Source organism: Magallana gigas, chromosome 8 (assembly GCF_963853765.1).
Source record: "Magallana gigas chromosome 8, xbMagGiga1.1, whole genome shotgun sequence".
Lineage (NCBI taxonomy): Eukaryota > Metazoa > Mollusca > Bivalvia > Ostreida > Ostreidae > Magallana > Magallana gigas.
The window spans coordinates 18,798,494-18,813,262 of NC_088860.1; the positions used below are offsets into that span (position 1 = coordinate 18,798,494).

Below are 14,769 nucleotides of genomic sequence, written 5' to 3' on the forward strand. Positions count from 1 at the left end.
AATAAAAAGTCAAAAGCTGAAAATATCCAAAACACTGACTTTTCATTTATAAAAAGTTTTGAAAGTTTTGCAGAGGTTGAAATTCAACAATACATGTACATTTCAGATATATTTATGTCCTTGATGAGGTCTTTCCCCGTTTAAATCTATTTTCAGCACACAAAAAGATGCTTGTGAAGAGATGCAGAAAAATAGGTCAAAAGGGTCTCTTATACATTAATCTTGATTAATAATGGTTTTCTGTTAATTAAAGGTGAAAATCTTTCTCTTAATTTCTGGAAATATTTGAAGATCTGTGTTTGGACCTTCATATCTATTTTCAGTATCTTCTTTAAAATACAGAGCTAAATCTACTATAAATTGAAATGCTATGCTGATTCTTTTAAGACTTTAATGAATTATATTTTAATATTCATCACTTTTATCTTCTTTTCATGCTTAATGTGACATCTCAAAATAAATACAACCATCATTTAAGCACGCTGGTTTAAATGTTTTATAAAAACGGTAAGATATTAATTATAAACTTAAAACATTTTCATGTTTCGTGTTCAAATGATTCAATAACAAACGCTATTCTGTAATCAATCAATATTCAAATTTTTTTTTTCAAACCTGAATTTTGTTTATGTAACTGTGGGTAAAAATTAAAGATATTGTAATGTTCTTTTATAATTGATTTAGAAATCCCAGAAACAACAAGTTCTTTCAAATATATCAACTAGTTCTACACTCAATGCATTGTTGATTGAATGTGAGGTCATTAAGGTTCATTGTTTCATAGTTATGTGGGATAACTCTTGATGGATGCACTATACAAAGGACCAAAAAAGATTGTTAAGTACATGTACTGCATGTACATAACAGCTTTGTCTTCAGATAAACTACATAACCCCTTATCTCCCGCTAGTGTAAAGTGGTCCAATAATACAGAACTAGGGATTTGGGATTTTCGGTCACAGAATGGTGCAAACTTTTTAAAAAAGTTTAAACTATATTTAATGTCTCGAAAACACATATGTTTTCTTTGATAAGAAAGAAAATTCCACACAAACAAGCAGACTTGGGGAAAAATTTAGCAGATTAAAAATTTCTGATATTGATTCCCATTACTTGCTTCTCACACCCCCGCACCATCACGATTTAAACAAATGACGTCTGGAAGTAATATTCCTACATCTTTTCATTCCCAACTTTCACAAATACCTAGATCTAATCAGTACTGTGTCACATCGATGTGGCCCTGGCTTCCCAAGCTGCTTGATGTCCATCAATTGACAAAGGACTTCACCCACACAAATCACCACTTATCATCATACATCAGTCCTGATTCTTCCTGCTGGCATTTGTCCGGACCTCAAATACTTATCTTTCTACGTTTCTTTCACATTTATGAAAACTTGATAAATTTACCAATTCAAACGTTTTGTGTTTTGATTTAATTTTGATATTTTTGGTAAAACATTCTCGATACATCAATAGAAAGTGTAACAGTCAGATTAATTGATTAAATCTGACTTTAAAATCAATATTCAGTTATCAAGGATTTAATCCCTCTTGACATACAGCTTTTGACATTAATTTACCTCTACCCTGGAATGTCTTAAAAAGAAAACGAAACAGACTACAGACATGAGAGGATTGTTAATCATAGCACTCTATATATAGGCCTGCATAGACAGTGGCACATTTCTTTAGTGTTCATTAAGACAATGACAATCATCATGCTCATCCAAAAATAGCATTCATAGGCTTGCCATTCTCAGCTTTGCAGGCCAAAAACACATCACACCGTTCACAATCCAAATATTAACATAACATACCCCTGGCTGGAACACAGTTCCATTGTGACAGAAATCTGATTTTTTTTTTTTACTCTTTACGTGGATTTTTTGTGGATACTCTTTATGTGGATTTTTTGTGGAATCTCTAGCTCTTTTTCTTCTATAAACTGATACATGTACCTTCTTCAGAGTCTTCCATTATGCCTTGAACAAATCAAGATTTCAAGGTCTTTATGCATGGTACACTGTACTTCAAATGTTTACTGCAAAAAAATTCTTGAACAAGCACCAAGTCATACCACATTTGAAAAAAAAAAACACACAAAAAACACTTTAATTCATTATGCTTAATTGAATTTAATGAATTACTTGGTTCTTTCTCTCTTTTTTTTTTTTTTTTTTGGAATATGTGAAAGGTTTTTATTTCAACAATTGATGAACCATAGAATGCAAGGAATTGTGCAAGTGGAACGTGAAGATTGGAGAAACTGTTGATTCATTCTAATTAGATTCAAGTTCCAGGATTTTAACTTTTTTGTTTTAAGGTTTAGATTAAAAAACACATCCACGAACTACTGTACCAACCAAGGAGTGTTCTGCTTGACTTCAAATAAAGGTTCCAGCCAGTTCTCATCTGTCTTGTTCAATTTTTTGCTGTGATAGAGAGCAGTAAACCTAACTACAACAACATTGCACTGCACTTTAAAAAGAAACCTGAACATCTTGAAATTAAGTTTCATCAACCACTACCTTTTTTTTCAACAAAATCCTTACCATTTAGATGCATTTCACATAAAGAAACCTGAACATTTTGAAATAAAGTTTCATCAACCACAACTTTTTTTTCAACAAAATCCTTACCAGTTAGATGCATTTCTCTTTCTGAGACCCCTTTCGTAATACATTTTGATGTATTCCCACATAAAATACTACATGTATTTGTTCATAAGGTGTGGAAAAAAATAAAGTTCTTCAGAAGCAGCATTGTATCATTTGGTGAAAAAAAATGACAGAGAGGGTGTCGTAAAATGAACAGAACAATGTGGTCATGGTGATGCACAAGTAATAGAGAGAGTAAACTTGTCAGTGGGGAGAAGTGGTTAAACTGTCAAACAGCTATGAAAACTGTCAATCACATGTCCAGTATGGCCCAAAATCTGAACTACTACAGTTCACTGTGTATATACGGTAAGTAGGTTACATGTCAACCCGCAAAAAAACCAAAATAATAACCACTACATAGACTTATGTTCACTAGCTGCCATGTGCAGCATGGGTCAATTTGCTCTATTTAAATCAACAGACTTACCACGAAAATAACGTGTTTTTTTTTCAAATGTATTAAAAGGCTATTCTATAATATTATATTTTGAAAGTCAGAAGTCAGAAACTTTTTTGGTTTTCATTACGAATCACAAATTTCTTTAAAATTTGAAATATCTACTGCATGCTGACAAAACTAGTCACTTCAACCAGTGGCTTGTAGTGTGGCAATATGTTTACAATCAACTCGGATTATTACTGTGTCACAGAACTTTGAAGCCTTTTCCATGTACCCTATGATAACATCATTTAACCTGTTGCAGACTGAAGCAATTAGGTCCTTTTCTACCATGAACAATTGTTTCCCCAAATTTCACTGAATCTTGTTCAAAATGAAAGAGAAAGAAAACCAATTTCCACTGTCCCTGTCATTCAAGACATGAGGAATTTTTTTAACTGTCTTTTCTGCGATCTCAGCAATTTGCAAATCAATTAAAAGCCCTGCCATCTTCCCCTCTGCCAGGCCTAGGATTAACAAGAGTGCTAGGAAAGGTTGCTAATTACAGAGTCAGGGAAACAGAAATTATTGATTTGGATTACAACAATGTGTCATTAATTGAGTCTAACAGTAGTCCTTCCTAAGGCATGCCCACTGCTTCGGGTGATGGCTGGTGGGGATAATCTAAACAGAGGCTCGTACCATTGATCCTGTCCAACAGATTTGCATATGCATATCATACGCCTTACATCTAGGCCAAATGACAGACGGACTGTCAAACAAGCTGTATTAAAATGTAAACCAAAATTTTTGATTTTGCCTTTTTTAAAAAAAATCTGGGATCAAATTTCTAAACTTAACATCAGGCTCTGGGAAAAAGATACATTTTCTGTGCTCTAACAGAAAACATAAATCATGCCTGGTACAGCGTCTACTTCTATCCAAGAAAATTAATCAATGAGGCTTGACTTCCTTCTGTTACTATGAGGGGGAAATGCTGAATAAGCCCTTTGTAAACCAATTCTATTCTCTTGTACCCAAATCACGAAAATTACTTTATTTCGAGTAAATACAGTTGACCCCAGAGAGACAAACACATAATGTGCTGTAAACCCCCTTTTCTATAGCACATATTTCTAATTTAATTCAACAACTCTTACTTATACATAGCTCCTATCACACAATATGGAATCTAGCAAAGTTTTACACAAACAACACAACAATACCATCAACCAGCTGTTTAACGTACTGTCAATACCCATAGATGTACGAAAAACAATTAATATATCCATGGACATGGGTGCATTATATATATGCATTCATTATGCACGTATTCCTCTATGAAGAAAAGTGGGTTGTTGATGAAAATGTATATACCAATACTGTTAGCACTAACTTCTTACCAGAATAATTTTCATAAGGAAACTAATCATCCCTGTCTGAACATATTGTTCATCTTTGCAAAGGGACCACTGGCAAAACATGTATAACATGTGATAGACAATGAAGTCATAAAAAGAGAGGGTCTACAATTGGTTTACAGACAGATAGACAAACAGACAGTCAGAAAGCAGTTTACTTACATTACTGTAACACAAATACTAAATAAACTGAATGTTAAAGGTACTAGCATGACCTTTAATTCACTTCATGTACCTACCTTTTGTCTCAAGCTTTCTTGAATTTTCCGGTCAATTCTTTTCCAGTTTATCATGTAATTTTTAAAGATGTAGTAAATTTCCTTAAGGCAACTTACCTTGAATTCGCTGAATTTGTTCTCCAACTCGGACAGAAAAGGTTTCTCCCTGACTGATATGAACATGGACCACATGCTGTTGATTTGCTGCCGAATTATGATTGGAACAGTTCTGTGGACTGGACCCACGTGGAGGTTTGGAATTGGGGGAAAAACTGTTGGGGGATGTGCTTTGATTTGTTACGGGGCCATTGTTTGTGATGCTATGACACGTGACGATTGAAGGTGGCGAGTTTGCGGCTGCCGCAGCACCACTAGCGGCGACATCCACTTCTCCGTTCTCCACAATTTCCACTTCCGGACTCAAACTGTCATCTGAACTGATGTGTCCGTTTTCTTTCACCTCTGAACATATTCCGTTTTTGGACACCTCACTGATAACATTAGTATTGTTTGTATTGTTCTGATTCGTGTTCCCCTCGGTTTCTTGGGTATCAGACACAGTCTCTTTCTCCATCACATCTTCTATCCTTTCCATTCTCCTAAGTAATCTTCTACAAACACAAAAAGAAATTTGATTATCATTCCTGTAAAACATTTTCTATTTCTCTCAAACTCCTTCCTCTACAGATGAGCTACAATGTCATTTCATTGCATCAAATGAGGAGTACAAAGGGGGGAAAATATATCCAATAAATTTCATACAATATGGTAATAATGACCTTAGCTCAGAGGTCTCTCTGACAAAACGTTTTAATACATACAATGTTTACGTATTACATTATTTCTGATCAAACATAAATATACGATCAATATACAATCATAATCCATCAACACTGAATCCAAAATCAGCAATTGGCCTCAAAGGGTGTCTGTGCATAAGATTGAGATATTATTAAAATATCAATAAGAGCAGGCTGGATCAATACTAAGAACAGCTAAGGAAAGCAGACTGTCAACGTTGTCCTCCTCGTGTACCAGCACAGCATCAAATTACAGGCGGTAGCCAGTCATTTTCTCTTACTTTTACATTGTGTACCGCTAGTCCCATTTTTTCCCCCTCCCTGGCCATCAATCAAAAGAGGGTCAACAATCTGACCATAATTTGTGTACTAATCAGAAACACTTTTTAACCCCACTCAAACAAAATCATATTCATATATTGGTATACATGTGTAAATGATATAGAGCTGAAATGATTATCTTCCTTTTTTCATTTTGTTATATAAGCATTTTGCCCACTCCTTCCATCCAAAGACAATTTTTTTTTAGTAATTTGAAAGTTGTTTGATGGAAAATGGAAGGGTCCATAAATAGATAAGTTTAATAGATTACATAACATTAACAATTCGCCTATATTGTAGATGGTAAAAGTGGAGAAAAAAATTCTCTCTTGAAATTTTTGCAGAATGTAATTTTTTTTTTTTTTTTTTTACATCTATACATAAAAACATATTTAAAAGCAAGACTCCTAAACTTAGGTTTCTTAGTTTTCCATACAGTACTTATTTTTGTCAATGCAGCAAATTTTACACTAATGTGCTTACTTTTTATGAACTTTAGAAGACAATATAAATTATTCCTAAGGAAATATAGAATCCATTTACAACTTCTTCATCTCATAATTATTTCATATGCTTGAAAAAGGCAAAGGTTGATCAAGAATTCAGTACAACCAAAACACTTTAATCTTCGATTACCAATGTTACATAACATTTCTCTCAAAAAAAGTGCTGCTATGGCTCAATCCTACCATTGTCTAGAGCACTAAAATCTTTGCTACAAGTACCGGTATATCTAAATTATGGATATTAGATAAAAAAAAAAAAGAGATGGATAAAGTTTGATGATTGATTGATTGATGATTTGAATATCTGTACTATACTCAAATTCATTATCAAGCTGAAAACCATAGACTAGTATAGTCATAATGTTTTGGAAAACTATGATTGTACATGTATCAACATTACAACAGTTCTATATTATATGACACTATACTGTTATTATAATACATGAAACTCAACTCTCTCTCTCTCTCTCTCTCTCTCTCTCTCTCTCTCTCTCTCTCATTTACTGGAAATTGTGTATTGTTATGCACAGATCTGATAATAAAATCTATATTATTTACAGTTATATATGTATACACTGCAAAACTGTGGTAATACAATGACCCAATGAACCTACAGAGCACAGCTGTCTCGATCACCAAAACATGAACATCATATCATGAAGCAAACTGTTAGATCAAATGATATAAAGGAGTCTGACATACTTATTGGAATTGATCAAAGTTCGTTGACGTTCAAGAATAGATTAATGCTTTAATAAAGACAATAATGATTTTCTATCTATATACACCTATAATGTGACCTCTTTGGACCTGATGAACTTGCTATGTCTGGTTCACCAAAATCTGAACACCTGTGCTATGTTACAAATTCTTGTAATACACTAAAAGAGAAGGGTCATAAAGTGTCAATGTTTCGACTGTTAGCAAGTATAGAAGAGACATCATTTAGTACTTATAAATGAGCTCAGCATTTTCAGTGAAAGACTACACATCTTTGTAAAATACCAGAATTTTTCTACGTGATTTTGACCTTATTCAGAGAAAAATTGGTTACTAAAGCCAAGAACACTGACGAAAGACCTTGCAGACTTCAAATAACTTTGTCACAAGCAAAACCTATAAACCGACCGACCAGACAGTATGTAGGTGGAAAAATCAGGTATCATTCAAGCCAAGGAAACAAGCTGACAGAAGAAATATTGAAAAGATACTAAACTTTGAAACATGCTGTAGGAATCAATAATTGAGAAATCCATCATGATTGGCACTTTGAAGTGGTTAACCATTTCTATGACCGAAAATAGCACCAACAATTTGTAAAGGGAGTCAGACTTAATAAGCCTACCAGTACATAAATAGTGAACGAATACTCATAAATGCTGGACTGCTGTAACAAGCATCTTAAAATAGAGTATGATTAAAAATATGTTGTAAATAAATTTATACCGCTGTACACTCAAAAGGCATACGACCACTCCTCTTAAAATGAAGTTTTTCTCCTAAATGTTCTTGTTGTCTTCAAGATGAACTCATACAATGGTCTGCATGATGAGTTTGTGCAATGACACCTCATCAGGCCCGGTCTCCTCAGACAAGCCCAGTGTCAAAGTAAAGCTTCAAAAGACGAAAGACTGCTAAAACTGTATGGAAATCAATAGCACTTGTTTAATATTCAGGTACAAATTGATACTTAATGGCCTCAGCTGTGTGAAACAGTAGCACGCTCAGACGTCATGTTTTACGTACATAACTGCATGCCATGGTTTCTGGGGAGCTGTCTCATGAAAGGACTTCGAGAGAGAGACCGAAAAACCCTGCCTGTTTTATCCACACACAAAAAAAAGAACCAAAAAAGAGACAACTTTGATGTCTCCAAACTGCATATTGCAGTGTTATCTGCCTTTTCAGTTTATACCACTATCTCTAAATCTGCATTATACGGCATTCAGATCAATACAGAACAACAAAAATATCATCAATTCACAATTCAACCATGGTCCAGCAGCACATCAAATTTACAACTCTATTGAGAATGCTTCTGTTTTGATAATCAACTTATGCTTTTAAATACAAAATCACATTCATATAACTATCAATTTCATTGATTTTAAACATGTTTCACATGAGCTCATGTAAAAGCACTCTTACAACTCCCTAAATTTGAACACCATATTGATTATCACTGACCATATGGTAGCACATATGTCTACTCGAGATTGGGCAAATCTTTTTCTAACTTAAATAGTACAGGTTTTTTTTACCTTACTTTTAGACAAATAAGCAATGGCTGGCTCCAAACTGATACAAATAGAGAACTCTAAACCATGGCAGACTAACTACACCAAATCACGTTAGACACATCACCATCATCATCAACATCAATACACTACAGCATACTGGCCCGGAACCAGTGTCACAATTGCGTTAGGTCTTTCCCATCCCATCTCCTCCCTCAATGCATGCTGTAGGCGAAAAACAATCAATGTCTGAAATGTCAGCCAAGTTCCAATTTTAATCATATTCCCGCAAATCTATAAAATGCTAGGCCATGAAAATCAATTCACAAAATTGATATTGACATATGCAGAAGTCATCTCTGAAACAGAATCATCATTTCTACAGTAATTCTACGTTACGAGTTTTACAACTAACTGAATTTCATTTGCCCCCAAAATATGTATACGCTGCACTGCAATTCTTTTTTTTATGTGGGAAAGAAAACATATGACAAGTAAGATACTGTGTATTTCAACTCGCTATCAAAATGAAAATCAAAATGAAGCACTGCACATACACAGAATCATATGTCAAACAAACTGTGTTTTACATTGAGGGCAGGGGTCTATCCCTCTACCTCACAATTAAACCGTGACATCACAGCCTGAAAAGTAAACATGGCAGGGCAGCGAGGACAACAAGTTAAAAGGCATTTTAATCATTGTTCTTTGTCACATGTAATGATGGAAACATACCCACAGGCACTTTGTTATAGATGTAATTTGTTCACTTATATCATGCACACCTTACAGACATCACTGGAAGCCACCATTACAAGAAGTGTACATAAAAACATAATATCAACACCGGACAAAAATTTATCTGTTGCATTGAAAATCAAATAAACATTAATCATGCTAATCGGCATGTAATCTTTACTTTGTTATGTAATTAATCCTCTGAGACTTGACTGCTCATTGAATAATTCAAACATTCTGTCAGTATTATACTGACAATTAGAAAAAAGATAATCTATATTTTCAAAATTAAGTATTAAATTCTATCAAATATTAATTGTGGATAGTCTTTATGAAGTTTATTTTAAAAACTACGATAAAAAAAAACCCATAATTTTATGATTCAAAATAAGAAGATAAAAAAAAATCTGGTTTACTTTATCCTACATATATATGAACCCCTTAAAAAATGAAGAATGAAATTGGGAAAAAAATGCATGCCCTGCGACTAATCAGGCAAACCACGTGTTTGTCTGCATTTATACAACACCACTAACACAGTGAATGATCAGAATCCCAGTCTGTGGGTCTATTGCCACGACCTTAAGGCAGAGTTACGCACTTTAATATTCAAAACTCATCCAATTTCTTCAACCATCCCCAACCCTTACCCCTTTAAAAAAAAATACTCTAATTTAAAGTACACAACTGCCATATTATTAAATCATTTTTTATAATAACAGTTTGTGTCTTTTTTTTAATAATATATGAACCCTATCTAAATACTTTTTCTCAACAAAAAAATAATAATATTTTACATTAAAAAAAAAAAAGGATTTTACATGCATAAATGACAGGTTCTTTAAAAAGTTTTACTTATGCATTAAAAACATTTAATATTTAATTTAGAAAAAAAAAATCAAATGGCTTTAATCATTAATAATAAAAGATCCCATTCCCTACATACTAACAATTTTTATAAAAGCAGACAAAGTTTTTTAACTTCTAAAACTTTTTAGTTGTTAGTACATGTACTTTTAAACCAATTCTCAGTTTTCACTATTTCTTTGTTTTCAAAAATGACTTGCATATACACAATTTAATGTCTTATCAAGCCAACCCACTACAGCCCTGCACTAGATCTGTGGGTTAAAGCCTGAAAATTATCAGAATAAGCTATTCAAAGCTATGTCTCTTATCTGTCTAGGTCACTCTCTGAAAGAAAACCATTAGCTGGGGATATTTGTTTACAAACACTTGTCATGCCTCTATGACAAGGGACCCTTTTACTCTGGAATTTATTTACACTTTCAGTTTCACTGTTCTTGAATATTCATAAACTGTCAAATTGATATTGCAATGGTAAAAAAAAAACTATTTCTTCAAAACGTTTAATTATTGTTTACCCGTACAACAAGGCTGAAGAGAGCATGTATCCAAATCATATGCATGGTTACTTTTTGAAGTTGCATAAAATATATTCTTATTAAATATAAGTCTCAGAGCAAACTTAAAAAAAGACATCATATAATACCAAACTTTCCAAATAATTTTAGAAAATCAGAAATTACTTACATTTTGACCATAATAATTTCTCCCCCAAATTTCCTGCACTACAATTTTGATAATATTCACAAGATTCTGATTGTGTGACTTCAGTATGGTGCTGATAGCTGTTCAATGCAGCATTATTGAAAACCAATTTTTGATGACGATAGTATCATTTATCACACCCTAGTTTCTACCAGCATCACCCACTGCTTTATAAATATGGTATTTTCGTCATCACTACCTACTTAAGCAAGACTTGCAGATATCAGATCGATCAAATTCATATGAACACTTTAAATTAAAAACAGAGATATACGACCCTTTTCAAGGTTTTTCAAAGCAATTCCAATTATTATTACACATGTAAAACTGAGTTAAAACTTCTTTAATAAAACAAAAAACTGAAACGTTCTAATAAGAACACATAATTAATTGCATTTGAATTAAAATAAGCAATACTTTGAACAAACTTTATACGCTAAGCATTTACCATGTTTACGTGAAGCTTTGCATGGAGTTTAGCTAGGCCCATTGACGTGTCAAATATACAATTTTTGGAAATCTAATGAAATTCAATTTAAAATGCATTGAAATTATAGGTAAAAATGCATTATTGATCACAAATTATCGTTATTCAAAAAAAAATAGCGAAAACTTTGTGACGATTTTATAATGCAATTTTTCTTAACTCAAATTGTTGTTAAACACTGTACCTGTTTTTCACTGAACCGCCATTTTGAATATATTTTGGGACTTTTTCAGTAATGCATTGTGGGAGCTTATTACGGAACATCTCTAGACTTTATATAGGATACAAACTAAATTCGTTTGTAAACATATTCCGAAAATACTTACACATGGCAATGTTTATTTATGTTTTTTAAGCGTTTTCGGTCCAGAGTGAGAAATAGTGTTTCTGAACATTAATAACATCAACGAATACATTACTTACTTCAGAGTTTTAGAATACAAGAAAAAGAGACCCACCTGTGTAATAAAACCATGCGAAGACCGTCAACGGATTGTATTATTGTATGAAATGTTTAATACTTTCTTATAGATTGCAAATAAAATACTAACGACAGATATTTTAAAGAAATTTTTAAATTTTAGAAATCCCCGGTCGTATATTTCGATTTTCATTCATTGCGTTACGTGATTATGCAACCACAAATAAAATCGTACGTTACATAACTTATGGTTTATCCCATCAATGATATATTTATAGAAACATTTAAAACCCATTTTTAAATCGATATCGAATAAAGATGTATGCATACTTCCTTTTGCTTTTTTTTTGGGTTTTTGTTTTTTTACTTCATTTTCCCTATAAGAACATATTATAATTTATTTTCCTTGGAAATTCATTGCTATTACTAAATTTTATTTGACTGGTGACATTACCTGCATTCACAAATTTATAACTTTTTCTGTTTTTTATTTCATTCGATTCTGTGTTGGATTTCTAATAGATTAAATTCTATACGTAAAAAAAGTCAAAAGAGAAGTAAGACCTCTAAGATTTTTTACCTTGAATTCTTTATGCACAATTCGATGTTTTCAAAATTAAGATTTCAAAATATGATAGAAGCTTATTTTTCTAATTAAAGTTGATGAATATTAATGTGTAATCTAAAAATATACAATATGAATATACCGCGCAATACCTTTTTTTTTTTAAAGGAAAAAACCTCCACAGCTTAGTTTTTGCTGATTGATTTTCTCAATTAACATTCCATCCGACAAGCCTACTGTTTTTCCTTTCATCCAATGAATGAATCGATCATGGATCAACCATCCGGAACTTCTATTATCCAAACACCCACTCTTTATCGAGTTGCGCATTTATATGGTTTTCTTATTTATTAATTAATTATATATAAATAAACTATAGATTAAAGGAAATCATACATTAATTGATGTTAATGAATACTGCGAAAACACAGAACGAAATTCTATATAAAGTCATCGTAGACGATTAGATAAAGTAAATACATTGGTGTACCCGCTAATTGGATTCATCCGGTAAAGGAACCCTGAACCATTCATTTACTATGTTTCGGAGTTCATGAATTAAACTGCTTTTAAGTTTCGATCGACGTATCAAAAAATGACCGGAAAACTTAATCAATGCGCGTTGATTAATTTTTCAACAGAATTGACATATATGGAGTTTTCTTGTATCTTACACAAGAAGCTTAAAGGAAAACGTGGAAAATTATCAAATGCAATATATTTTTGGCGGTGATGACAAAGGTATATTTAGGAAGAAAACTTCCTTAATTTGAAGTTTAATTATATCTTGAGGAAGCAGCTAGCGTGCCCGTGCATACAACTGTCACGGCATTTCCCACATTTTTCATTGAATGCTTTCATTACTCGAAGAATGTGAGAACAATGCAATTGAAAATGTGAATGCATATGTTTAAACAACAAACTGTTTTATATACAATTTACATACATGTATGGTAAAGTTCGCCCAACTTATCATTCATTTTTCCCAATATAAACCGAAAAATTATATATTCTATAGAAATATCTTGAAACTCAACTGTTTGGCCTTGTATTTGGAAGATACCCGGTATATACTATAATACGCTTTGCCTGTTACAACTCCGTTTAAATTTCAATGAAATATGCTTAAATCAAATTAAAAGGAAACGAAAATGACTCATCAAACGCAATAAAAAAAATTTAAGTTAAAGACAAGGGTGTATTCAGGAAGAAAACTCCCCCGATTCAAAGTTTAATCATAGATTGAGGAAGCAGCGTCAACGGGCTTTAAATCGTCACGGTATTCCCACATATTCCGCCGAATGCTTTAATTACTCGATGAAGGTATATTGAAAGTAATCGATGACGTATATATCTACGAATGACAATCTGAGTGACGACAGCATATACCTGGATTCCGGAGGTGTGAGAACCTTGGCGATTCCTACACCGAGGCATTGATCGTGTGAAATCCTCTGATTATAATTATCATTAATGAGGAAGTCCCACTGTATAGGCTATTCTTTGTTAGTATGCATGCACGTTACTTCTAGAAATGTATTTTTATCGTAACACTGTTTCAGGGGTGTGAAAAATAAGTTTGATGACTATCGGTATGTCATTTAAGTTCGAATTATCAATGAGTGGGCGAGAAAATAAGTCTCAAGGTACAGGAGCTGCATGACTATATATGCCGTTTTATATTAGAGTACAATTATATTGACCTGGCAGGATCAATTTACCAAGTGAAAGTGATATTTGCCAATGGTTGAGGTGATTATCGCTTCTCTTGAACTCAAAAACTTTAGGATTGTGATATAATAACAAACAATTGTTAAATTCATATTTGTGTTGTTTATTACCAAGAACCAATATTCCGTAGGTTACTCAGTAGTTCAATTTAACGTTCATGAAAAAAAAGATTTCTGCAATAAATGCACTTACAGAAAATGGATTTCTGCCATCTCACAATCTGGCAACAAGAAACTCTTTTGTATGTCTGTTCCGCTCTTTCGGTTTCGATCGGGATCAGATGATCTCCAACCTTCAACGGATGTTTCCAGCTTGGATCATGACATTCTCCATTTGGTTGATCAGTAGTGGTGGTCAATCCACTACTAAATAGATCTCGACTTCCAGCACGGATTAACTCAACGGTATCGGTACCATATCAAGCAGGATGGCATATTTGCTGCTTCTCCCAGTCTTTTTATCGCTGTCTTGTATGCTTTTCCCGATATTCCAGATCTTGTTAGCAGCTTCTGTATGGAAAACAACAAAACACACCTTTCTTTACCCTTGAACTCTGCCAAGAGGTCTGTGTACTTAAGGCAATTCCTCTCGTGTTCTTCTTCATATCTTCCTATGGCATGGTCAATTCTATTGCGACCAGAGTCTTTGACTTCTGGGACACTAACACTACGTCTGGTCATTACGGAAAACTAACTGCCTACCTAAAT

General features: G+C 33.1%; 1 protein-coding gene across 5 annotated transcripts in view; it reads right to left on the reverse strand.

Moving 5' to 3' along the window:
* Nucleotides 1–14,307, reverse strand: part of LOC105334248 (fibronectin type-III domain-containing protein 3a) — a 44,313-nt gene extending 30,006 nt beyond the window's left edge. For 2 of the 5 annotated variants that reach the window (XM_066070314.1, XM_034472163.2), the window contains exons 1-2: nucleotides 11,530–11,626; nucleotides 4,802–5,295 (exon numbers count right to left, since the gene is read on the reverse strand). In XM_066070314.1, the coding sequence (XP_065926386.1) occupies nucleotides 4,802–5,295; nucleotides 11,530–11,609 (574 nt within the window). In that variant the 5' untranslated portion in view covers nucleotides 11,610–11,626. Of the gene's footprint in view, nucleotides 1–4,801; nucleotides 5,296–8,577; nucleotides 8,734–10,840; nucleotides 10,894–11,529; nucleotides 11,627–14,254 lie in introns of those variants that run through there. The other 3 variants (XM_066070315.1, XM_066070316.1, XM_066070317.1) reach the window with 3 other exon arrangements.
* Nucleotides 14,308–14,769: the final 462 nt, after the last annotated feature.